General features: G+C 41.7%; 1 protein-coding gene across 4 annotated transcripts in view; it reads left to right on the forward strand.

Moving 5' to 3' along the window:
- Positions 1–4,942: 4,942 nt before the first annotated feature.
- Positions 4,943–25,326, forward strand: part of USP47 (ubiquitin specific peptidase 47) — a 53,102-nt gene continuing 32,718 nt past the window's right edge. The window contains exons 1-4 of one of the 4 annotated variants that reach the window (XM_068194654.1): positions 4,943–5,196; positions 19,967–20,026; positions 23,160–23,363; positions 24,194–24,310. In XM_068194654.1, coding sequence (XP_068050755.1) covers positions 5,158–5,196; positions 19,967–20,026; positions 23,160–23,363; positions 24,194–24,310 — 420 coding nt within the window. In that variant the 5' untranslated portion in view covers positions 4,943–5,157. The remainder of the gene's footprint in view (positions 5,197–19,966; positions 20,027–23,159; positions 23,364–24,193; positions 24,311–25,326) is intronic. The other 3 variants (XM_068194652.1, XM_068194653.1, XM_068194656.1) reach the window with 3 other exon arrangements.

Genomic DNA, 25,326 nt, shown 5'->3' on the forward strand with positions numbered 1-25,326 from the left:
ACACATTATCATAGAAAATAATTTTAATTTTTTTATCTTTAAATTAGTGTCTTGATTCAAGAAACAGTCTAAAATATTAAAATATAAAAGCCTCTTAACAGATATAGAAGAATTAAAACTAATCAGTGTTCTTTTTTCAAAGACCTTAATTTGCTCTTTAGCCTTTTATTGATCTGTTTCATACTTAAGGAGCTAAAATCAAAGAGATTATTATCTAGTAAAAAGGGCATTAAAAGATGCAGAATTCTATAATTTTCTTTTACTTCTGCTAATACTGTTTGTTCTTCCTATTAGCTCTCCTCTCCATCCATATAATGGCTGAATTTACTGATTTATTTTTAACTTTCCTTACTGAAAGGACTGGATGGTGCAAGCAGGTTTTCAGAGAAATAATCCAGATTTTGCTGTGCAACTGGGGAAAAGTTACTTGAGGCTCAAACAGCAAAGTAACCAGCAGTGCAATGACCTACTGAACTGCAGTATCCTGAACTTTCACACATCTCCCCTTCTGTCAGTAGATGTGGAATTGCCAAAGATTGAAAAGGGAAGAGGCCTTGAGCTGTATTTTCTGAGAGTGCTGACAGTGCAGACGAGCTCTGAGCGAACACTGCATCAGCACTGGCTCCACTGCCACTGCTGGCAAACACACAGCAGCTGGGACATTTGGGTAATATGTCAGCAACTTGCCAAGGACTGCAAACTTCAGGTTTAGGGTTTTTTGAGGGCTTGGGGATTTTTTGGCTTCTTTTAGTTGGTTGGTGGGAAGGAGGTTTTGTTTTTTGGTTTTGTTTGGTTGGGTGCTTTTAACAGGACAACATAGAAAAAACCAAGCAAGTTGAACAATACAGAAAAAACCAAGGAAGTTGGCTCTACCTCTAAAACAGGACATAGATCTCCCAGCCTATTTGAAAAATTAAAACCAGGTGTTTCAGAGAAGACATACCAAATCCATGGCATTAAACTACACAATCCTCTTTCCATAGGCTTTCCATTTCAAAGAGGTAGGCTAACATTACTTTGGGAAAGTCACCAGTTTACAGCATCAGACTGCACATATGAAAGAGCTAGATGGCAGCACTCCATTTCGTTCTTAGGACTTTCTTCAAAACTTTATTAATTATTTGTCTAATCTCGGGACAAGATTCAGTGACTCCTTACAGAGAAGGAGGAATGATAAGAGCACCATCTTTAAAGAGGTATCCCATTCCTACAGACTAATTTACAAGTTCAGCATCCTTTAAAATAGAGGTTTGCTATTTACTTTAGCACACTGACAGTGCACAGCTATGCTTCCATTAATCCACTGCATACATTAGTGTGACAAGCATTGTACTGACTGAAAACTGACACACTGTAGCACTTGTGACTCTCATTAATGTGTCTCTGAGCAAGTCTGACAATCAACAGCCCAACAAATTTACCTGCACCTGCAAATCCAGCATCAACTGTAGTCTGAGACATCAGTTTTCCTCCTTCACACTAACAACAAGTTAAATCTGCTATATTAAAATCAGCATTTATGTAAGGCCAGGATTCCCTTCATGAAACTCAAATACTGAATATTCCTCTTTAAGAAGTCTCACATAAAGCAATTTAATACTGTAACATCCACAAATTACAAAAGCTCCTGGAGATTTAATTATTAACTAGAGATTATTACTCCATTAAAGATGTTTTATGCACACATGCTACACTGGATGTTTGCACAGTTTTAAAGGCTGACAGGAGGATCTAACAAAGTATTTCTTCAAAAAACAACTCCTGATTCTTATCTAGCAGGCACATATTTGTGGTAGCTACCTCTTTATTCTAATAGAACAATATATTTCAAATAAAGTCATCGAGTTGTGTAGCTTTTTCCCTTGTTATGCACAAATAGCAGCAAAAAAAATAACCTGTAAGAACACAACATTTTAGAGAGTCAAAAAAACTTTCCAAAGTGACATCTCTGAAAGCTTCTTGTCCCTAATTCTGGATTCCTTCCAACCCAGAGGAAGAATCCTCCAAGTTGGAGAGGTTTTGTGGGGTGTGTCCCCAATGTGGGGGGAGAGGGGAAATTACAGCAGAGCAGTCAGTCACACACAATTTTGCTTCAATGGTTGGATCTCTTGTACTGGAAGCTTGGCTCTGTTCTGGCTCTTCAACTCAAGCACCTGCTCGCTGATCTCCTGGATCTTTGGACACCACAGAACAACTGGAGATCACCAAGCAGCTGCGCTCCTTCAAGTAGCTACAGATCTTGACATCATTTTTCACTTCTTCTGCAGTTATACCTTCTCTTATATCTAGATGCTTACAAAAGTCCCCCTCAAATAAAACCCCAACTAAATCCCAAACCTTTTCATGTACAACACAGCCAAGAAGCATGAGTAAAACAGCTGTTTTCAGAATGACACGAGTTCATTAGTTTCATACTGCCTTTCCTATTAAAATCCCCACTATTTTAGATATTTTTCTTCTTCTTGTAGAGGGGTACCTCTACAAAACCCCAAGCTAACATGAAGTAATATTAACAGCAAGGGACTCGCAGGCTCCAGTCTCAGTACTTGATTTTATCATAATAGAGCTCAAAGGTCTAAGATGAGGGGCTTTCAGGTGCAACATATTTCCAACCCACAGGGCAAGAGCTCCTGTGCCAAAGAACCCTCTGACCTTTGTAAGATAAACAACTTGAACCCATTAAGCTGTATAATGCAAAACAGGTTAGAAATACACTTAAAAACTGCTTTAAGTTTTCCAATGAGAGGACTTCTGTGCTTAATTCAAGGAGCAAAAATTTAAGAAAAAACAAAACCAAACAAAACACAACAAAGCCAGAAACATAGCATTTCCACAGCATACTTGACAGATGAAAATAAGACCACTGATATTACTTACAGGAATTACCATTTTGAAGCCTTTTCTTTAAAGCATTAATATACTATACGACTAGAAACACTCGTAACATATCCTGATTCTAAAAGCTGCCACTTATCTCTGAGAAAGCAGAGAGGAACCTGAGAAGTTACATACTTTGAACATGAAAAGGAAGACGAGGCCATTCAACTTTATCAAATCTTCAGAAGCCTCCAGTGCAATGGGTTTCAAAAATTACCCCAAAGCCCAAAACCAAAAACTATCCTCAGTACTGCATTTTTCCACAAGAGGACACTAAAATAATAAGAAAAACAGTTGTGCAGAAATGTACAGCTACCATATAGCATCGTACATTAGCCATGTAGAATGCTTTTCACCTACAAACTATTTTGCAGTGAACTAGACATCAACTACTTTCCCTCTAAGTGTGTGTTTCAGTAATTCTAGTGATTTGGTTTTTAGTGTGTTTCAGGTGCCACAAAAAAACAGATATAGTTCAGCTTGTTGTGGCCAAAAATCAACAATTAAGCAGTGCCACAGAAACAGCCTTGCGCTCCGTTTGAAAACGAGCTATTAACCTTGGCTTTACAGCGAGCACACGCTGAACTTCATCGCACGACTTCAAGGAACAACTTCTGGGCACCAGCAAGGGCTCACATGCCAGCGGGACCAGGCTGTGCTTACGCGTCCGCTCCAGGCTGGCACCAACGCTGTAAAGGAGCGAGTGAGTCACACTGAAACCGCCTCCCGTGTCCCTGCAGCCCGGGGCTCCGGCAGGGGCGGCTGGGGCAGCGCTGCGAGGGGACGGAGCCCGTGCGGCGGGGCCCGAGTGGCGGGGCCCGGCGCTCCGAGCGCGCTCGGGGCCGGGTGCGAACGAGCTCCGAGCCCGCTCCCCAAACACCCCTGGCTAGCCCGGCTCCGAGCCCGCTCCCCAAACAACCCTGGCTAGCCCGGCTCCCAGCCAGCTCCCCAAACACCCCTGGCTAGCCCGGCTCCGAGCCCGCTCCCCAAACACCCCTGGCTGGCCCGGCTCCGAGCCCCCGCTCCCCAAACACCCCTGGCTGGCCCGGCTCCGAGCCCGCTCCCCAAACACCCCTGGCTGGCCCAGCTCCGAGCCCCCGCTCCCCAAACACCCCTGGCTGGCCCGGCTCCGAGCCCGCTCCCCAAACACCCCTGGCTGGCCCGGCTCCGAGCCCCCGCTCCCCAAACACCCCTGGCTGGCCCAGCTCCGAGCCCCCGCTCCCCAAACACCCCTGGCTGGCCCAGCTCCGAGCCCCCGCTCCCCAAACACCCCTGGCTGGCCCGGCTCCGAGTCCCCGCTCCCCAAACACCCCTGGCTAGCCCGGCTCCGAGCCCCCGCTCCCTGAACGCTCCCGGCCGGGCCGGCTCCGAGCCCCCGCTCCCTGAACGCTCCCGGCCGGGCCAGCTCCGAGCCCCCGCTCCCTGAACGCTCCCGGCCGGGCCGGCTCCGAGCCCCCGCTCCCTGAACGCTCCCGGCCGGGCCGGCTCCGAGCCCCCGCTCCCTGAACGCTCCCGGCCGGGCCGGCTCCGAGCCCCGCTCCGAGCGTGCCCACGGCCGTGTGCTAACGAGCCCGGAGCCGCACCTGCGGCAGTGACCCGGGCGCGCTCCCTCCCCGCTCGCCTCCTAATGCTCCATTTGCGCGGTCTCAGTTAGCTCAGAAAACACCTCTGAGATCATCCAGGCCTCCCCATGACCGCACACCACCGAGCCACGTGCAGCCTTTCCCTAAATACGTCCGCAGACGGCGCCCATTCCATTTATTGACTCCCTGCTCCCCCGCAGGCCCGGGCGCCCTATGCCGTTCCCCAGGGCAGGTTCCCTCCCCGCGGAGGTTCCGCGTTGCGGCCCCGACACCGCCCCTCGTGTTCGGTGAACACCGCGCGGCTCGGCCGGGCCAGGACCAGGACCAGGACCAGGGCCAGGAGCAGGACCTGGGCCCGGGCCCGGGCCCGCTGCGGCCGGGCCGAAGGCGATGAGCGCGGCGGAACGCAGCGAGCGCGGGGTGGGGCGGCTCTCGCGAGAACCGCGCCGGCGGCCATTTTGCCATGGATTGGCGGCGGGGCGGGGCCGCGGCGCTGCCCGCGGGAGCGGAGGAGGTGGAAGAGGAGGAAGAGGAGGAGGTGGAAGAGGAAGAAGAAGAAGAAGAGGAGGAGGAGGAGGAGGAGGAAAAAAAAAAGGAGAAGGGGGAGGATGAGCCGCGGGCGTCCCCCCGCCTCCCGCTGCTGCTGACGACGGCGCTCGGTTCAGCCTGCTGCGGGCTCCGCGCCGCGCCACCGGCCATGGTGCCCAGCGAGGAGAACCAGCTCGTCCCCAAAGAGGTGAGGAGGGAGATGGAGGCGGCGGCCGCCGCGGCGGGCGAGAGGGCCGGAGCACTGCCGCCGACCGAGGAGGGAGTGGAGGAGGCCCGGCCTGGTTCGGCTCCGCTCCCTCTCTGCGCGGCCCGGCGGGCCCGGGCCCGTCTTTGTGCGGGGCCCGGGGTGATGGTGGTGCGCGGGTAAAGGGGCTGGCCAGGGGAGGAGGAGGAGGCTGGGGCTGAGCCCGGGCTGCGCAGGGCCCCGGGCGGCCCGAGGGCTGCACCTGTCCGTGTCGCGGCATGCGGGGAGCCCGGCCTGCGCGGCCGCGGGGCCGAGCCGGGCCGCTCCGGTGTCACGGGGCTGGAGGCAGCGGCCGCCGGCCGGCGGGGCTGCGGCTGAGCGCTGCTGCCGAGGGGCAGAGCGGGGAGCCGGCCCTGGCCGCCAGGCGGGTCTCTGCCGAGGGGCCGGGGCCGGGTGCGGGGCGGCTCCGCGCTCCTGGAGCGGGGCAGAACGGGCGGCAGTGCCCGCGGTGTGTGCCGGAGGGAACGGGTTGAGCAGCGGCTTGTTTCCTTTATTCTGGGCCCCTCATCTCTCCCCTGCTGTAGGGAGAAGGGGAAAGGCTTGGTTTTGGCCATAGGCTAGAGATAAGAGCTCGAGTGAAAGAGGAAGGCGAAGCCTCTGTCCTGCAGCGATAGGCGAATGACACGTGTCAAGTTGGAGCGATACTGTGCAGAGGAAGGAGTTCGGGTGGTGGCATGAAATGTTCGGAAACAGCTGCTGGTAAAGTAGTATCAGCAGAAACTTTGTTTGCTGAGCAGGTACACCATTTTGCCAAATTTTCTGACAGTTTTGCAGTTCTGATAAATTAAAACCCTTCCCATTGCTTTTCGTTAAATGTCAGTGTTACGTTTACCTGTTTTGTTGTGTGTTCTTACAGGAAGCTTTGTCAGGCAAGCGCTTCATTTTTGTGGAGCTTAGCAAAATGAGGTGCTGATCCTTAAATGATATTCTTGAGTAGATCTGGGAAGCAAATAACAGCACTCAACATTGGAAACAATTTTTTGTGCATGCGGTTGTGCATGTAAACACAGGATATATGTAGGGAAAAGGTAACTTTACCTCGTTTCCTTTCTTAAAATACTAAGGTTTAAAGGACTACATTTTGACTTTTTACAGGAAAGTGAAATCTCCAGAAACTTTAAAAAAGAGATATAGTGTAGTAGCTAATATACTTAAATATTAGCTTTTAACAAAAATCTTCAAAAATACAAAACCAGGGTCAGAAGTCAGAGTAGCTGATATACTTAAAGATTTCATTTAAATAAACACATAATGGGTAGTGGCAGTAGCTGTAGTTAAGTGGCATAGACAAGATATTAATAAAAGCAGCTAGCCAAGGCTGTGTCGTTAGTTATATGTATTAATAGTATCCCCCTTGGCTTTAGGGTTGTATTCAGAATATACTTATGATTCAGATGTGTATTTTTAACTGACTCATTGGAGGAGGCTTTTGAATGCACTTTTATCTGTAGGGGGGGAAGTATGGGGAAAGTAAGATGAATATATGTGATTATAGATATGGGTATCTTAAACAAACAATCTATAAACTTTGTACACTGATAATGCTAGTGGGAAGAGTTGCTTTTCCTCAGCAAGTTTTGTCAAGTTCTTTTTTGTGTCTCTATGCATTTTTAAGGTAAATGAAACTGAACAGAATATTGATGAAATCAAATCGAGAAAGAAAACAGATTATTTATGTTTAGCTCATCTAGTTATATCTATATACATGTTGAAATAGAAGTTTGTCTTCAACTTTTCCAGTGTTTTTCAGTATTCTCTTTTTTTTTTTTTTTAGTGACAGGGAGTTTTAACAGATGCTACACTGTAGCATTCCCATTAAGTCCTTTTGAGATTCATTAATAGTCCCATTGCAGAGAATACTGAGTTATGGGGAAACAGAATTCTCCAAGTCTCCTGAGTTCTCAACAGCCTGCTCCTAAATATTCCTATTATGCCCGTAAGAGCAGTTGGAGGCAAAGCAGATCGTTTGGAGTTTCAGCTGTGCCCTCCAGGGATGGATAAAGGACCACAATTCATGGTTTTGTCCCTTCCTGGTGGGCTGAGGGTATCACTTGTACAGCTCGCTGTCTGCTGCTGCTTTGGAGATTTCAGCTGGGCTCTGAACCAGCATCTGCTAAAGATGAGCACGCAGCCAGATTTTCCTTGGCATTCCAGTGTGAAAGAAGGAGAAGAAATGTAATGATATTTGCTTTAGGCTGGGTTAGGGAATGACTAATCACCCAAAGTAGTGGATGGGAAAAGAATTTTGGTTCTTGTCTACAAGTTAGTGATGCCTTTGTAGATAAGTGGTAGGAGGTGTCTCTGACACTACCAGTCTGTGTGGTGGAGTGGAAGGATGGGTATTAATTGGATTATGAGTCTTCAATTGGTGTTTTTATCCATATTTTTGTATATTATCAGGAGCTCAGGTTACCATTTGTAAAGTAGAATTGCTAGGATTTTTTTTATCAGGTTTTGTAAGGAGTAGTACTGTTTTTATGGATACCAAGTTTCATCTTTCATTAGTCTCTTATGAAAAGTTTTCTTTTGGACATTGAATAGCTTCAGCTGCATCTCTGAAGTCCAAGTAATCTGGGCCTTGTTATTTTCTCTTGCTCATAACTTTGGGACAAAGTTCTTTTTCCTTTGGAAGAGATGTATTAAAGCAGTTTCTAATAAACCAGTGTTGGGATTTCATTTTGCATAAAGGTTTTTGCCTGGGCTATGCAGGTACTTAGTAAGTTCATTCTTGCATCCCTACTGCAGCCTAATGCTTTCTCAGCTGTTCCTGTAATAGTGTGACCATAAGTAATTCCTTATGGTGGGGGCAGTGAGAATCCCTGTTACTGCATCTGGGGCTCAGTGTAAACTGGTCACTGTTCCTTTTCCTAATCCTCAATTACTTTGCTTTCTTCATCTAAAAGATGAAAAGATTAATTTCAGTTTCCTTTTATATCCAATAAACAGAAGGCACTGAGTAAAACACTGTTCATTGCTGCACCCTGGTAGCAAAATTTGAGCATATTCTATAAAAATTGCTGTATTAATAGGTGTGGATTTTTACCCAGTAACCGTGGGAAGGGAGGGTGAATAGTATGAGTAAGATAAATATGGAAATAAGAAAATGATGCTGTCAGAAGGGAAAGCATTTCTATGGCTCTCAGTGTTTCTTACAGGAAAAGTTGACTTGAAACTTATTTTGGGAAAATCTACCTCAAATAGAAAATAATAAAATATTCCCATCAATACAGTTGGTGAAAAAGATGCCTATGTGTGTTTTCTGGTAATATAAGTGAACTTTACAAAGATTTATCTTGAAAATCAAGATGTATGAGAACTTAGTGAGTATTGGTCAAAATATGAGAAGTGTGTTCTGCTATGAGGTTTTTGAAGTGTTTGTGACACTGGTTAAATAAATGCTGTGCAGATGCTTTTTCAACATGTTCCATCATGAAGTATCTAAAGTACACCTGTCAGTGTGTGTATATAAAAAAGGATATCCTTGCTGCCATTAAATTGAATAAGCTGTTGTGAGTTCTCTCTCAGCTCACTAATGTGAGTCTTTTCATCCCTACACTAACAAATCCATTTTAATCTTCTGCACTGAACAAATCAAACGTGTCTCTTGATGGATATCATTGTGACTTCCTCATTAGAAGAGCAGGAATCTGATTAAGATATTTTGCAATTCTCTTTAGTAAAGGGATGCTGTTCTTTTCAATGCTGATGTTATCCTTGTTTTTTCATTCCCATATATCAAAAGATTCTAGAAGTGGTTACAGCTTGCATAATTTATTAGTTTTTCCTGCTTTCCTTCTCGTGTGCTCCATTAGAAAACATAAAGGAATGATTGTGACAACTAGAGAAACCAAGTAATTCATTGACTGAGAAGGTATTTTGGAAATCAAATTTAGGAAACTAACAGAAAATCCACAGGGAAGTCCACCAAATAATTTGTTTCTTGCAAACAGACACTTTCTGAATGATGTTCATGTAGTTACTGAGTTTGGTGAATAAAGCTTTGTGTAGAATTCAAGACCTTTCCCTGCTTTTTTCCAGCTATTGGGCTTCCCAGTTAGCGTTTACTTTTCCTTGCTGCCATTGGGGTATTTAATCTGCAGCATAGAAAGATGATCAGGATAATGAAGTATCAGCACCTCTAGATCATCTGATGAAATGTTTTTGCCTAAGAAGTACCAGCTGCCTGATGGGCAGCACTTGGTACTGGAGCCTCAGACTGTAAATGCTGCCAGCAGAAGTTACTACTCGGGAGAATAATCTGACAACTAAATAACTAAATACTTCTTCTTTTTCCTGCAGTGATACATTTTGAACATCATCACAAACAAGAAATGCCATTTTATGTCATTACTGTTTTGTGTGTCCCTGGTGATGAAAATTTCAGAATAAAAAGCTTCTGTAGTAAAAGTATAAACCTTAATTTTTTTGGTGCTATTTTCTGGTCTTTTTAAAACCTGTGGATATAATTGATGCAGCCTTGCATTATAGTTTTAAAATGTTAGTTGCACAAACACACACATACTGATTAAAATTATTATTGTGCTACCTCACTTTCTGATAGAATGTAGCGATGTCAATATAACATTAAAACTTGTGGTGATTTAATGAAATAAGCCAGTACCTTGAATTTGTGCTTTCAATTACATGTTTCATTCTCATCAGGATTAAATGGGAGTAGGGGCAGGATTTTGTTCCAAACCTTCCCCCCCAGTACATTACAACTGGTACTGTAATGCACTATATTATGTACAAATGTTCATATATGTTCATAAATGTTCATATGTTCATAAATGTTCACGGCTTCACTCTTTTTGTTGTGTTTGAAAATATGTTGGGTTTTATCTAAGAAAATAAAGGTGAAAGTTACATCTGTAGAAAATGGAGTGATTGAGTTACATGTACATATTCAGCCTTTTTATTCAGTTTGAAAAAGTTTTTAATTTCTTTGTGAGCATTTAAAGCTGATATTTTACACTTTGCCCTTTAAGATTTAATGTGATGTACCTTTGGGTGGGCTGCCATTTAGCCTTTTGTTATTTTTCTTGTCTTGAATGAAATATTCATAAAACAATGCCATTAGTTAGTAAAGAACTGATAATTGTGAATTCTGGTAAGTCACAGAATATTTTTGTGGAGCTCTGATAAAATAACAATGAACTTGACCACAGTTTTAGGCACTGTGAAATGCTGGGGTTTTTATTTTCTTTGGTTTTTGCAATGCTTGGCATGTAGTCAGCTTGCAGTGAGCAAATGCTCTTGCACAGCACTGGCAGATGAAATAATTTCTAAAAAGGATGTCGTGCATGTTCTAAAAATACGAAGGGTGAAATTGGTACAGATCATTTGATTCAATATAATTGTTGAGATTGTGATCACAAGGATGCTTTAGGTGCTTCTGAAAAATGGCAACAGATTATTTTTAGATTGGCATTTCTGTGAATAGCTTAGAGCTGCGTATCGTGCTGCAGTTCAGGTGTAGCTTCTCAATAAGCACATGTGATGAAAGCTGCCTCAGTAACACGAGCAAGTGTGCCTGAATTCCTGAGGATTGGTGAATGCTCTGGTTTTGGAGCTTCGTGACAAATAAGTTTGATATAATGTGAAAGTTTTCCCAGTAAATAATGTGTGAACATGTAAACAGCATTTTCTGAAGAAGTTTGGCAGCATACTACAGGAGCTAAAGGAATGGAAGGCAGCCATGCTCACTGATTTGTGTAGGTATTGGGTTGAGATCAGTAACAGTGAAGGAAAAGAGAAAACAGCGGATACAGAAACTCTTACATGGTACCTCTTGTTTTGTAAATAAAATGCTTTCATCAGTTTATATATGGAAAAACTGTCTTGGTCCTTTCTCACATGCGCATTGTCGTTCCTGTTCCTTCTGTGGGGACGTTGCTCCGGAGTTCTGTGTTCTCCCTGGAGCCCTTGGTGGTAGTGGCAGCAGGCAGAGTTCACGTCCAGGTGCTTCCATTCTGAGCTGGACCCTTCATTCTGTGCAGAATTCCCAGAGAGCTGCACAAAGCATGCCTGCTAACACACCTTGCTGTTCAGTTTCTCTCTTTCCTTCCCCAATAGCAGCTGGACAGCTTAAAATTAGAGAGCTGTTAAAGAATTAAAAGCTATGCCTGTAGTCATGTTTTAATGTCTGAACTGTACAGGATTTAAAATTTTAAGCATACATGTCTGTTGGTGATTTTGTAGGGAAGTAAACCTTCATTTCAAAATTCTCCATGAAGAGAAAACTCTTCGGAGTACTGGTTTTGCTCAGACTCTTAATTTGTTTTTATGCTAATGTTGTATTTGTAATTCAATCCAGCAGAAAGTTCTTCAGAATAAGAGCAGCAAAGGAAAATGTTTCCATAGAAATCGTACTTGAAGAAATGAAGGGCAAGTTCATCCACTACTTCTGCAGCTCTCAGTAGGGGACAAATGTTGCAAGTATCAAGTAATGTATAAAAGTGTAGTAAGTTTCTTGTGGTGTTCTCAAATCCCTGTTTTTAGCTTTCATGGGTTTTGTTTTTTAAGGAAAACCAAGGAGCGTGCTGCTTAGGAAGTTGAAGAGAAGTTACAAGCAAAGGAAGCTGTATAGAAATGAGGCTGTTTCAGATCTGAGTGTAAAGGTAATACTGTAATAAATGTAGAGAGTCTGGCAGATCGTGAATGTGGAGAACTTCATTGACATTTAATTCTCACAGTTATTTTAGTGTGGTTACAAAACCCTTTGCAAGTTCAACAGCTTTGGGTCAGAGGAAAGAAAATAGGATCAGCTGAAATTAAAACCTTTAAAAGTAAGAGAGTGAAATACAATATCCGGTGGTTAAGAGCTAGCTATAGATATTTAAACTATTCTTTGTTACGCCTGAAGAAAACTTTGTTCTTGTGTGATCTGCAGGTATGACCAGGAAATACTTGCACACTTTTATTATTGACAGCTGCTTAGTTTGACTTTTTTAAGGGAAGTAATTAATCTTGTATCACTTTAATTTATTGTATTTAAAAGACCATGAGGAGATAAGTGTAAGAAGACTGATTCTTCAGATGTCCTTAGCAAGACATATTTAAAGTCTTACTTTAAATATGAAAAATACCTTCTGTAAAACTGAAAAGTGGATATTTTGGTCTGTAGTTCAGCTCTCCCCAGACATGTGTCCCCTTACACTATATCTTTTTCTATAGTCTTTGGAACAGCCTCCAGGCTTATAGTTATTTCTGGCCCCATCCCAACTTTTTTTGTCGTTTGTATTCTTTTGTTAGTGTTTTTTACAAATGACCCGGTAATACACAGCAGTAGGAGCAAACTCTCAAAAGGAAACATTAGTCTCATAGCACACTCTTTATTTCTGAGGCATAGGGTTATTTTTGGACATGTTTGGAAAGTTGGAAATAGTAGACTTTGAAGTGTATATGTATTACAAAAATAATTAGTCCCTGTGCATTTTCCAAGAGTGACAGTTGACAGCTGGCATGCAGCTGATTTGGTGAGGTGGCACTTCCAATTCTTTTTAACTAAAATTTTGTTACTAAGGAAGCCTTTCTGAGAAGGTGCAAGTATTAATCTACACAAGACAGAGAAGAGAGTAAAATATACATCCCATTTTCCAAAGGGAACAAGATGACAGAGGTTCTGTTACAGAACTGATTTTTTATTTCCTCCCTGAATTGGGTCATGCCCCATAGGGAGAGCATTTGTAGGGTTTGCTTTAGCATGGGTGTCAGTGGCCCACCTGCCCTCTGGGATCTACAGCAGTTACCCTCTACCCACAGCAGCTGGCAAACACTGCGAGTGTGGCATGCAGGAGGGAGCAATGGCATTGCCACAGCACTGACACTGTTAGCTCTTCTAGGCCTTTCCAAAGAGAAGGGGAGTTACTCCTCTTGTCCAATAATTAGGAAAATGGTCAGAGTCCGGATATATATTCTTGAATTCTGATGTATTTTAGGCTTGTTGTGAAGCAATTTTTTCCCTTACTTGTAAAGAGACAGAAGACCTCTGTTTAGTTTCACTAGCTTCAAAACGTTGTTGGATTCTGCCTGAAGTCTCCCCAGGTACAATGAAGAATTCAGAGGTGTGGATAAAGTATGTTTATTGAGGTACTCACAAACCTGATACTTTAAAATCAGTCAGATTCAAGATTAAATGATTGTGTCTAAAGGTTGTTTGTGGGAATCCTTAAAATCAGAGGGTTTTGGGAAAGCTGCAAAAGGCAGGCCTCAGAGGCAGCAGAACTACTATTAGACCTAAGCAGTAGCCATAAGATTTATCAGCAGAAAAGTTATATAAGATGTAGAAAGTAAGAACAAATAGAACAATGTGTATTGTTCTGTGTATTAACACTTGGCTTGAATAGCTCCCTAAGCTACAAAAAAAGTATATTTAACAAGATATTAAAAAGTTCTAAGCTTAATAATAGAAGTCTATACATTGTATTTTAAAACTTACAAATGAGTATTGTATTCAAAATAAACATTGTTTTAACCAAAAATATGTGTACTTATAATAATTAAATAGAACTACTGTCAATACACTTTTACTTTGTGTGATTGGTTAAAAATCTTTTAAAGTGATTTATGACATTGAGTTCTTCGTCTACTACTGGGGACATGAGCTGCTGGCATCTTCCCATTGTCATAACCATGTAATGAGACTGATGCTGAAAAATAACCCAAGACATGTTTCTCAGCAATCCCATCCTATTCATGATTTATACGTAGAATCCCAACCAACAATAGTTATTCAGAATTTTTTTGCTTCAGGAAATGTTCCAACACACAAAGTATCAAGTTAACAGCTCAAAATTACTCTGTTTAGGACCTCCTGGGATCTGTGTTCTAAAAGGTGTGTTCAGTTTGCCACAAGTGTGCTGTAAAATATGTCTTTTTAAGTATTTTGGTTTAGGCATTTGTAACAGGATTCTAAGTGCACTGTTCTCTCATTAACTCCGACTGGGCTGCCGCAAAGCATCTGTGTTGAGTAACACCTCAGTGCTCTGACAGGATTAGTTCAGTAACCTCTATTTCAAGAAGTGCTTCTTTTCTCTAAAATAAAGCCAGATGTGAGTCTGAGACTGCCTGCTCAATGCTTCCTTCATTACGAGGACCTTTATCACCCTGTGTTCACCTCCCAGGACAGGGACCCTTCCTACCTGGCTGTACCAGGGAAGTTGGCCTCTAAAAAGAGCTTCCTTGGGCTTGGAAAAAAAACATGGAGCATGAGTAGCTCTGCTGGGGGTAAAAGGCACTCGTGGGTTGTAAGGACTCTCTGGAGTCCGTGGTTCAAAAGCACAGGGTAGAAAGAGGGGAAATGGTAGGATACGGGTGGGAATGGTACCCCAGTGCTTACTGGCTGTTCTCCCCTTATTTGCTGTCTGTTGGAAAGATCTTTGATCTTTGCATTTTTTGCAGGAAGCAGTGCTGTCAACATGTATCCAATATGGCATTTAATGGATTGGACCTCTCGAAATAGGTGGAAAAATTCCTAAATTACGGTTGTGGGTTCTCGAGGAGCTGATTTGATAGTATTTTATCATTGCTGAGAGGGAAAGAAACATTCAGACACTAACAGTTGTTCAGCTGAACAGAAGCTTGTTTCACCTCTGTGATTATACTTCAGAAGTAAAAGGTACAGATGCAGACTACTTGTGTGTCACTGAAGGTCCCAGATTTCACTTATCCTTGTAATTGCTGGAAATGTGCATCCTCATTTACACAGACCTGGAATGTGCACCCCAGAGTGCACATTGGTGTGCACACCCCATTGCACAGTGGTGTGACTGGCAGTAGTCACTTAATGTGCACTTGATACGGGAGTCTGAAGTTGCTGAAGCTGTATTAGGTTTGTGAATTGCTGTCTTAGGCTTAATCATCCAAGTAATTCTGTGAATATGAGCTTGATGTCTGCTGCTTGCTACCGATCTCTTTGTCTTTCCTCTATACTGCCGTGATTTGTGCGAATTATTTACGGATGTGGACATGTAGAGTCTTCTCTAGTGGTGATCCTTTCAAATCTCAATAGCCCATTAAATTTACTTGGCAGTAAAACTTCACACATCTATTGGTTCAACTCTTGACCTGGAATTTGGAAATATTGGGTAGAATCTGTATGAAGTTTGACCTTAGGTTTAGGTTTTGTTTTCAATCTCTGAAAGTAATTTTATAAAAATGAAGCTGGAGTTAAAATAGTAAAATGCTGCTATAGAATTTTAATTAACTCAGTGATTCAAGGCTGAAAAATAACAAGCCACATCTAAATGCGGTGTTAAAACCACTGCAGTTCTACATTTGAATATTGTTGTGACAGATCTAGTAACACTCTATTTTTATTGTTCCTTTATTTTCAACAGATACAGAACCTATATGGTCAAAGCAAATGTTTGTCTTGCAGATGGCACTAATAGCAATGCTGCCTTTGTATATACAGAAATACAGCTTGAATTGCTTCAATACAACAACATGCTTTATGCTCTGCAACTTGCAGGTGCAGATCTTTCATGGAAGAAAGATGAAATGTGTTTTAGAAAGGTACATGGGATGTGAATTCTTGTGTAGCATGGCCCTCTAGAATGGCCACCCAGGTCAGACCTGTGTGTTGATTGTGTGTTCCTATTGTAAAGAGTCTTTTTAAAATCTGGTCTAATAGTCAGAAATCTACATGCAGGTTTATCATCATCACCTTTCTAGAAATGGAACAATGTAAAGGGCTATAGAATGATGTGGTTTGGGAGGGACCTTTACTATCATCTAGTTCCACCCCTCTGCCATGGGCAGGGACACCTTCCACTAGAGCTGGTTGCTCAGGGCCCCATCCAGCCTGGCTGTGAACACTTCCAGGGATGGGCCATTCCACAACTTCCCTGGGTAAACTGTGCCAGTGCCTCGCCACCCTCATGTAAACAATTTCTTCCATATATCTAGTCTAAATTTCCCCTTTCAATGTGAACCTATTACTGCTTGTCTTGCCGCTACAGTTCCTGATGATCAATTGCTCTCTGGCTTCCATGTATGCCCTTCAGATACTGCTGCTATGAGGTCTTCGTGCAGCTTTCTCTTCTCCAGGCTGAGCAGCTCCAGCTCTGTCAGCTTGTCTTCGTAGGGGAGCTACCTGAGTCCCCTTATCAACTTTATGTCCCTGCTCTGGACTTGCTCCAACAGTTCAATGTCCTCCTTATGCTGTGGGCACCAGAAATGTCCCCAGCACTTGGGATGGGGCTCACGAGGGCAGAGTGGAGGAGGTTCCCCTCCCCTGACCTGCTGGTCACACTCCATTTAATGCAGGGCAGGATACATTTGGTTTTCTGGGCTGCTGGATTGCACTGCTGGCTCATGGTAAGTTTTTCATCAGCCATCACCCCCAAGTCCTTCTCCTCAGGGCTGCTCTCAATCACTTCTCTGCACAGCCTCTAGGTGTGTTTGGCATTGTCCCAACTCAGGTGTAGGACCTTGCTCTTTGCTTTGTTGAACTTCATCAGGGTCACACAGCCCCACCTCTCAAGCTGTCAGTGTCCCTCAGGGTGGCATCTTTTCCATGCAACATGTTGACAGCACCACAGAGCTTATTGTCATCAGCAGACTTGCTGAGGATGCTGTCCATCCTGTGGGATTCCCACTCTCAGTAAGATGCAGTGACTTGGGATGAAAGTGTCAGTGTTTCAATATTTTTTTAAAATTACAGTTAACAGTTGAAATTACAATTACAAATATTGGTTGACCAAAATATTAGCCTGAGAAGACTTCTGTGCTAAAATAATCGTAGCATGATTTTGTGAATTACAGCCTTAATTAACAGTCTGCATTTGCCTTTTAGGTGCTTATGCAGTTGAGGGTCTGTAACTTGTTTACCTAAGCCACTCTTGTGCTGTGTCACACTTTGGCAAAGTAGCAGCATGGAACTTTGAGCATGGAGCTTCGAGGACATCTCTCAACTACTGGATAGATGTGCTTGCTACCTGAGTAGTTGCTCTTACTTCTTATGAGGAAAAGACATTAAGGTGTTTCTGCATTTGCCTGTGAATACTGTGTATGTTAATTTGAAAGCCTTGAACTGTGTAGTTAATTGCCTATTGATTTTGTGAGGTGTAATAAGTAATTGGCTTGGCACATTCCAGAGTAACTTTTATCAGGTAAAATTAAGCAACTCTATAGAAGATCTTTGGTCTCTTAATTGTACCTGAAATATGTTTGCATACTGAGAGGAGCTTTTTTGTAAAATGTAGAATAGTACTAGTGGTTATAAAAAAGTTTATTTGGAGTGTTTGAGTGAACACTTTAATTAAAAAGTAGAGAATACTGTATTTGAGAGATGGACACATCTTTGTGATTTCAACAAGGCCAAGTCCTGTGTCCTGCACTTGAGTCACAACCCCATGCTTTGCTGCAGGCTTTGGGGAGACTGGGTGGAAAAGATGGAGCCCAGTGGAAAAGGACCTGGGGATGCTGATTGACAGCAGCTGAAAGTGGCCAAGGAGGCCCAGGACACCCTGGCCTGTACCAGCAATAGTGTGGCCAGCAGGAGCAGGGCAGTGGCTGTCCCCCTGTACTGGGCACTGCTGAGGCCACGCCTCGAGTGCTGTGTCCTGTTCTGGGGTCCCTCAGTTCCAGAAGGACATTGAGGGGCTGGAGCGGGTCCAGAGAAGGGCAATGGAGCCAGGAGGTTCTGGAGGGTAAAAGCCCTGTGAGAAGCAGTTGAGGGAGCTGGGGGTGTTCAGCCTGGAGAAAAGGAGGCTCAGGGGAGACCTTGCCACTCTCTAAGCTGCCTGACAGGATGGTGGAGCCAGGTGGGGATTGGCCTCCTCCCAGGCAAGCAGTGACAGATGAGAGGACATGGCCTCAAGCTGCATCAGGGGATGTTCAGGTTGGACATCAGCAGGAACTGCTTCACAGAAAGGATTGCTCAGCATTGGAAAGGGCTGCCCAGGGAGGGTGGAATCCCCATCTCTGGAAGTGTTCATGAAACAACTGGATGAGGCGCTTGGTGCCATGGTCTAGTTGACATGGTAATGGTCATTTAAAGGTTGGACTCAGTGATCTTGGAAGTCTTTTCCAACCTAGATGGTTTTGTGATTCTATGACTTGTGATTTTTCTTGTCAGAGAAGCTCTCAGTTATTTCTAAAAATTCTGAACATCATATAAACAGTATAATTTGTAAATCTGATTTGTTGGATCTGTTACATGGAATTTCTTTAGTGAAGTAGCTCTTGAAAATCTTCTAGCAGACCTTAACTGAAAAAACAAGAGCTGAGAAACCAGGTCTTGATATAAAAGAATATTAACAAATAATATCAAAGAATACTATCAAAAGGAATATTTTGATAAAAGAAGCAACCTATAGATAGTTCTGTGCAGGTGATACCTGGAGCCTGCCTCCCGTTCCACTCTCCACTGTGTGCACCAAGTCAAATTGCATACTACAAAATTACACGTGCCCCTGTGTGTACCAGACTTAGCTTGCCTGTCTCTGGGGAGAAGGAATTCAGGCTGAAGTCAGGGTTCTTTGGAGTCCCTGACTGGGAGGAAAATTGGAAGTCTTAATTAAGTCCTTGACACAGGGGAATGTATTTGATAACAATAATACTATTACAAATCAGCAGTTTCAGATTTGTGGGTTTGGGACTCCATTAACCTTTGGGTCATTTTAACAAAATGTATATGGCTTTTGACTAAAAGCAGGTAAAACCAGTAGGCAGCAAAACATTTAAATTGTGTGATTTAAATCTGAAATCTCTCAAATCTGAAATTACAGACTGGTGTGTAAGGGAAACTGCTAGACACAGTCTTGTCATACTAAAACTTCCAAACTGGATCTTCTGTTCAGTACGTAAAGAAAAAAAGTGTTGCCTTATGTGTCATCCTGCTGGGAAATTAAATGCAGTAGTCTAATTTGGGATATTTTTGTAGGTCATTTGGTGGGGCAAATAGGGCACGTCAGTAAAGATTGTGTCAGTGCTTTTTGTTTTGATAATCTTTACCGAGGGCACAGTTGAAGGAATTTGGAGATCTTCATTCTCACTTCCTGTTTTTCCTTTCTGGAGAAATACAAAGTGCACCACTTGAGATTCATAAAATGGTTAGTTTGATGTTTAGTCAGAAAACAATTTTGTGCAGTTAATGTTTGCTGTTGAATTTTTGATGATGCATCAGAGATACCAGGGCAGACTTTCTTTAAGAGTGGTAGGAATAAAATCAGTAACTTCATCTCTTTACTACCTTCAGCTGCATACTTCAAAATGGGCTCATAATAATAAAAATTCTGTACAGGAAATAATTCAGGCATGAAACAGCACTTTCATATGAAACTGGACAGCTTCATAATTTAGAAATACATTAATAAACTGAATTACAGGGTTCTATGCTAATCCTACCCATGAACCATTTGAGGTAAAATATTTACCTGTGTTTGTGGCATGTTTTAACAATAATCAAGGAAAGTGTTAGTATGAATTTATATCTTGAATTGTTATTTACATTTTCTTATCCATTCACTTCTTTCTTTATGAGATGTAGTCTGTGTATTACAACTTAACTGACATTGTCTGTAACTGCTCCTATGATAATTTAAATATTAAAATAGGCTATTCCTTCTTGAGTTATTCTGTGAATGGTGTTTCCAAACTCAGTAATGATATTTTTTATAGTCTAAAACTGACTTTATATAAAATAAAAGTCGATTTACAACTTTCAGTTGTTGTGACTTGTTAATTTTGTTTTTATATACTGTAGGATATGTTTTGGAGTTGCAGACAGAGTATCTTTGCTGAAATGAAGAAGAAGTTTTCACAGGTAGACAGATGAAATCAGCTTTATAAAATGATAACCAAGAAACATAATAACAGCATGATGCTGTAGCTTCTATTTATTTTAACATGAGCACGAGCTATTGGCACTAAACTCTGTGCATGTTCTTGAATACAAAGATGATGTACATATTAAATTCAGTCTTAATGGTAGCTTCAAATTGAGTATATGTTGATAAATGCTTTTACACTGGTGTGTGAGGCTTTGGCTCTCTCTATCTCTCTGCATTAAAAAAAGGAATTGTTTTGCTCTCATAATATATCAGATTATGTAATGGTTTAAATTAATTTCTGTGTTTCTGTTGTGGATTTGGTTTGATAACAGCCTGTCAGAATAGCTGAGGGATCTATCACTGGCCAGTCTTGCTTTTCACACTATTTCTGTAGTAAAGTAGCCCCAGACAAGGTGTTGCATTGTTGTCTCCTAGTTCAGCTGGTGTGTGTGAATGTTCTTAGTGAGTAGAGTTGGGCAGAGGTTATTTTTGCTTTATCTATTTACTACTAACGAGTTGAAGTGGTGGCAGTGTGAATGAATGACAGCTTAATACCCTTTGCTGTACTGACCCTGAGTTAAACCAGTTCAGTCTGTCAGAATTACATCTGTGAACAAGAAAGAGAGGATTTGTGTGACATGCAACATCCAGCAACCCAACCTGCAAATCTTCTGTAATCGTCTGTAATTTGTTCCCTTAATGTTATTTCCATCCCTCAGATACTGTGTGCCTAATTATTTTCAGTAGCAATTCTAATGCAAGTCACAACTGATTCACCATCCAGAGTACCAGGGAAAGTGGGAGTGGGAGGAGTTGACTTCAAGGGGAACTCCTGCAGGGAGGAGGGGAGTCAGCGTTGGTTATGTAAAGGCAGTAGCACAAGGAATTGAGTCTCCAGTGGAGAGCTGCTCATAACATGATTATACACAGTAGTCCATCAAGTTACAGCATCAATCCAAAACTAGTGTGGGGATAATTAAATCCAAATTAACTTCTGTTTTCTGAGATGATCCTGTATGAATAGTAGTAAATGCCTCTTAACCCCCCTGCAGTGTTCTATAGAGGAGGGCAGGCTCCCACCCAGAGCAAGCCTTTACCATTGCTGAGGCACCTGCACATAAATATGGGTTGATCTTACAAGTTTGTTGGATTTTAGCTGCTGCTCACCTTCTGCAAAAAAAAAAAAAAAAAAAAAAAAAAACACCTCAAAAAAGAAGACCACTGAACAAGCTTTACCTTCTCTTTCCTAGCCACACAGTGAAAGAGAACTGGCTTCTTTAGCAAAAAAGGGAAAAAAAAAACCACAAAAACCCCCACCAAAAAAACAACAACAAAAAAAGATGCTGTGCTGGGAAGTTTCAAGGGAAGAGCCCAGGAGAAGTAATCACTGGTGAAATTTAATTTTAGTCTACTTAAGTACAGCCCTGTGTGTGTCTGTGGGTGATGAAAGTGAGGATGTAATATGTCAGAATTACTTTGACTTCCAAATTCTGTTTTCTTCTTAATGTGTGGTTAATGTTTCAGGAATAGTTTTGTTTGTCTTCTTGGAAAGTAGTTCATAAACGTAAAATTCTCCCATAAAGATGAAATGTATGAAGTGTTACAGATTTGCTGCAAATAACACTTTGAATATTTTTGAGCCTGCAGTTAATGAAGGATTCCACACAGGATATTTCATTTGATAAACCTAAAGAAATTGGACTCCAAAGTCTTAAAAAAAATCCCAGTCAAAAGCAAACTAATGTCAGTCAGATTGCGTCGAGGGTGGTTTTATTTGCTTTCCTCTAACAACTTTTTTGTGACAATGATAGGAATAGATGCTGCAGTCAGCTAACATTTTATTCTATCCCTGTGTGAACACTGCCAGCAGATCTTGCAGTCCCCTGTAATGAAGGCATGCAGCATCAGCTGGAATGTCCATGTTCCTTTTCCAAGGGTTTGGTGATGTAAGAGCTCTCAAAAGGGGCTGTACCTCTTTGGGGGTGCTCATCTGTGCTGTGAGGCTGGTTGTGTAGAAATACAGGGGATTCTGAAGATGTTCAGATCTTCTTTGTAGCTCTCTTTTCTCTAGAAGCTGCTTGTGATGTGGCTGAGAGTTTGAGCATGAATATAATTATTGCCATTTGTTGTTCTTACCCACTGAGAATCATGATAGCACCGCATGTGTTTTTTTGCCTTTTTGGATGCTGTGGCCATTAGCCATGGAGATTTGGGCACTCTGACAATGCATTACTAATGCTTCTGTGTGTTAGAGCTTGAAAAGGCTGAGTCCCTGAAGGACTAATTCCTTTTACTTACCTGATTCTCTCCTATGAGGTGTGTATTTAAAAATCAGTTATTCCTTCTTGTTCTACAGTTTTGGATAATTAAAATAACTAATTGATTGTGCTTAGATTTTTGACTTGCTGGGTTTTCAGTGTTGGAAAAATGATGTTTTTTTCTTGAATTACCTGGGTCTAGAAACTTTTATTATTGTTCCATTACCACTTTCATTGAAGATCATTATTGTTTTGATTTCAGATACATAGAAGTTTCTGTTTAAACTCTCTTTGCCTTGTCCAGTAGCCATTTGTCAGTGCTAATTTTCTTACTTTGTTCAGGCAGAAGAATATATCCTGCAACTCAGACAGCGGTGGAGTTAGTAGGAAGTTGGTGGTGTGATTATGAAAATTTTTGTTTAGTGGTCAGCTTCTAAGATTGCTTGGAGCTTGCAAATTTTCTGGGTTGCATTCCTGAAAGTCACAAAAGGTATATTCTGCCTCAGCAGGATTTATGATTGTGTCAAAGCTGGAAGTGATGACTTGGAAGTCTGTTCCCGATTTTGAAGCAGCCGTCTATCCGCTTGCTAGCTGAAATTCTGTGTGGAACCTGAGCGGTTTCTCTGTCCCCACACCCGTACAAATTCCTTCTTGTTCTATAAAAATGGAGCTTGTTTTTATAGATTTTTTGAAAACTGCAAGGTTCTTCATTTTCTCACGCTCACTTCGGAAAATAAAGTCCGGTTTTAGGAACCTTAGATTTTAAAAGTATACTACATTTTATTGGTGAAGTCTTGTTTTGATTTTTCAGTTAAACTCCTAAATGTTCCTACTTTTGCTCCTGAATTGTTGTGTGCTGTCATTGCAGGCAGAATGTGCTGCTGAGGAGCCCAGGGTGCTGTGTATAATACAGGACACCACGAATTCCAAGACGGTGAATGAGCGTGTTACCCTGAACCTGCCCGCTTCCACCCCGCTCAAACGGCTCTTCGAAGACGTGGCTGCCAAAGTGGGCTACGTGAATGGCTCTTTTGATTTGATGTGGAGCAATGGAGACAATGTCACTGACACGGTAGGGCAGCTGAGCTTTCTGCTTCCTCTGGGTAGCAAACAATTCACAGTATAGAAAACCTCCTTCTGTGTTGCATGATGCTCATTTATTCCTGTAACATTTTGTGCTGATGCCACTGTGTTGATTTGGCTGAATTTTAGTCTCAAAGTGTGCTCTTTAGTGATGCATCTGTTTAATCATTAAACAAAAACTAATATGATCATTCAGATGCAATATTAGTTTTTGTTATCAGTATGTGTTTTTAATAATAATGCCCGTGATAAATAGTCTCAATTTCCTGTAGTCTTGTTTGAGAAATGTTTTCTTCTCAGCAGCAGCATGTTGTTTTGCGAGTCCTGATGTTTCTTAGACCTATTTGAATATATTATATTAAAAAAAAAATTATATCGCTCCTATGCTTTATTGTAAATTAGTGTTGATTTTAGTTAATATTATTTCTGTAGATGCACCTAGAAAACTTTCTAAGATTTGTTAAGAAATAGACATTAGTTATTTCAGGTCATGTTAATGCCTGCTGAAAGTAAATTTTTTTTCTTCTTTTAAAGAAAAAAAAAAGTGTCTGCATGCTATAGAGGACACTGGATAATGTGATGTTCATGAGAAACTTACAGACCGGTGTCTGACTCCTGAATAGATTAACTAACTGCATTAGACTGTAATGTTTCTTAAAGTGTCCCCAAGTTATTTCAGTACTGATGATGTGTGTTTTGTTTACTGGATAATTATTTATTTTCATGTGGTCTTACTGTGTCAGCAACCATACAAAGCAATGTACTTGAATGGAATCTGTTTCTAAAAAGTGTTGTTTCTGTTGTTTTACTCTTTTTTAGCAGACTCCAATAGATCAGAACAGTGACAAAACCATTCTTGATGCTGGTTTTGAGCCAGGGAAGAAGAATTTTCTGCATTTGACAGACAAGGATGGTGAGCAGCCTCACGTAATGCAGGTAAAATCTTCACTCAGCTACATAAGCCAGTGTTGTGGGAGAGTTGTGTATTCTTTGTAGTGCTTGTGCAAGATCAGAACATGAAATAAAACTGGGCTGAGTATTTCATCTTAAGCTTCTTTGAGAACCTTCTCAACAGACTTTGACTGTATTTACGTCTGTGTTCACATTTCTCCTGAGTGGGACCAACTCCATTAGTAATGATTTGCTGTCATTCTGTTCATGCTTGGCAATATTTATGTGATGTTTGCTGCAAGCAGTTTTCTAAGGTTATATAATTAATTAATCTTCGACACATTCAGAGATAAGTCTTAACAATACATATTTAATCATATATCCAATCCCTTTCCTCTGGGTGTTTGAAAGCAATGTTAGGCCTTTTTGGCAGAATTCTCAGAAATGGTAGCCCTGCATTGACAGCAGTTAGCTGCTTTCACATTTATCTTTATGGACAAATGAATAAATAAATAAATATAAAAGAAGAGTTGACAGTTTTTCTAGAAGCCACTGTTTGCCAAAACAAATACTTTGAAATTTTCTCTTTCTGAAATACATGATGCACACAGCTGCAATATACTCAAATCAAGGATTGAATAGATTAGTGATATATTAAGTTTTATTACTTAGCTCTTGCATCAGCATAATGCTGGCTTACTTAGCCTTTGTTGGGGAGTTTAATTACCTGAAAAGGGGGAAAAAACCCATGTATAAATAATTATGCTCAAGATCAGAATTTAAGAATGGTCCTGGAAGAGTAATGGAGTGAAATTTATATGTCTGGAAAAAATATTATTAGATTATATATGTCCTATGTGTCTTAGAAAAAATCTTATTCTGTATTGCAGTGCAGAAAACTTGAGGCATAGGAGATGCTAAATTGCCAACTTGCTTGTTGTGGACTTTGTAATAGTGTATTTGGATGTGCAGTGTTCCAAGGGACCTGTCCTTCTGCCAATGCTAAGAACAATGTGTCAAGGGAATTTGGAGGGCAGAACTAAAGTTACACTGTGTATCTG

Source organism: Anomalospiza imberbis, chromosome 6 (assembly GCF_031753505.1).
Source record: "Anomalospiza imberbis isolate Cuckoo-Finch-1a 21T00152 chromosome 6, ASM3175350v1, whole genome shotgun sequence".
NCBI lineage: Eukaryota > Metazoa > Chordata > Aves > Passeriformes > Viduidae > Anomalospiza > Anomalospiza imberbis.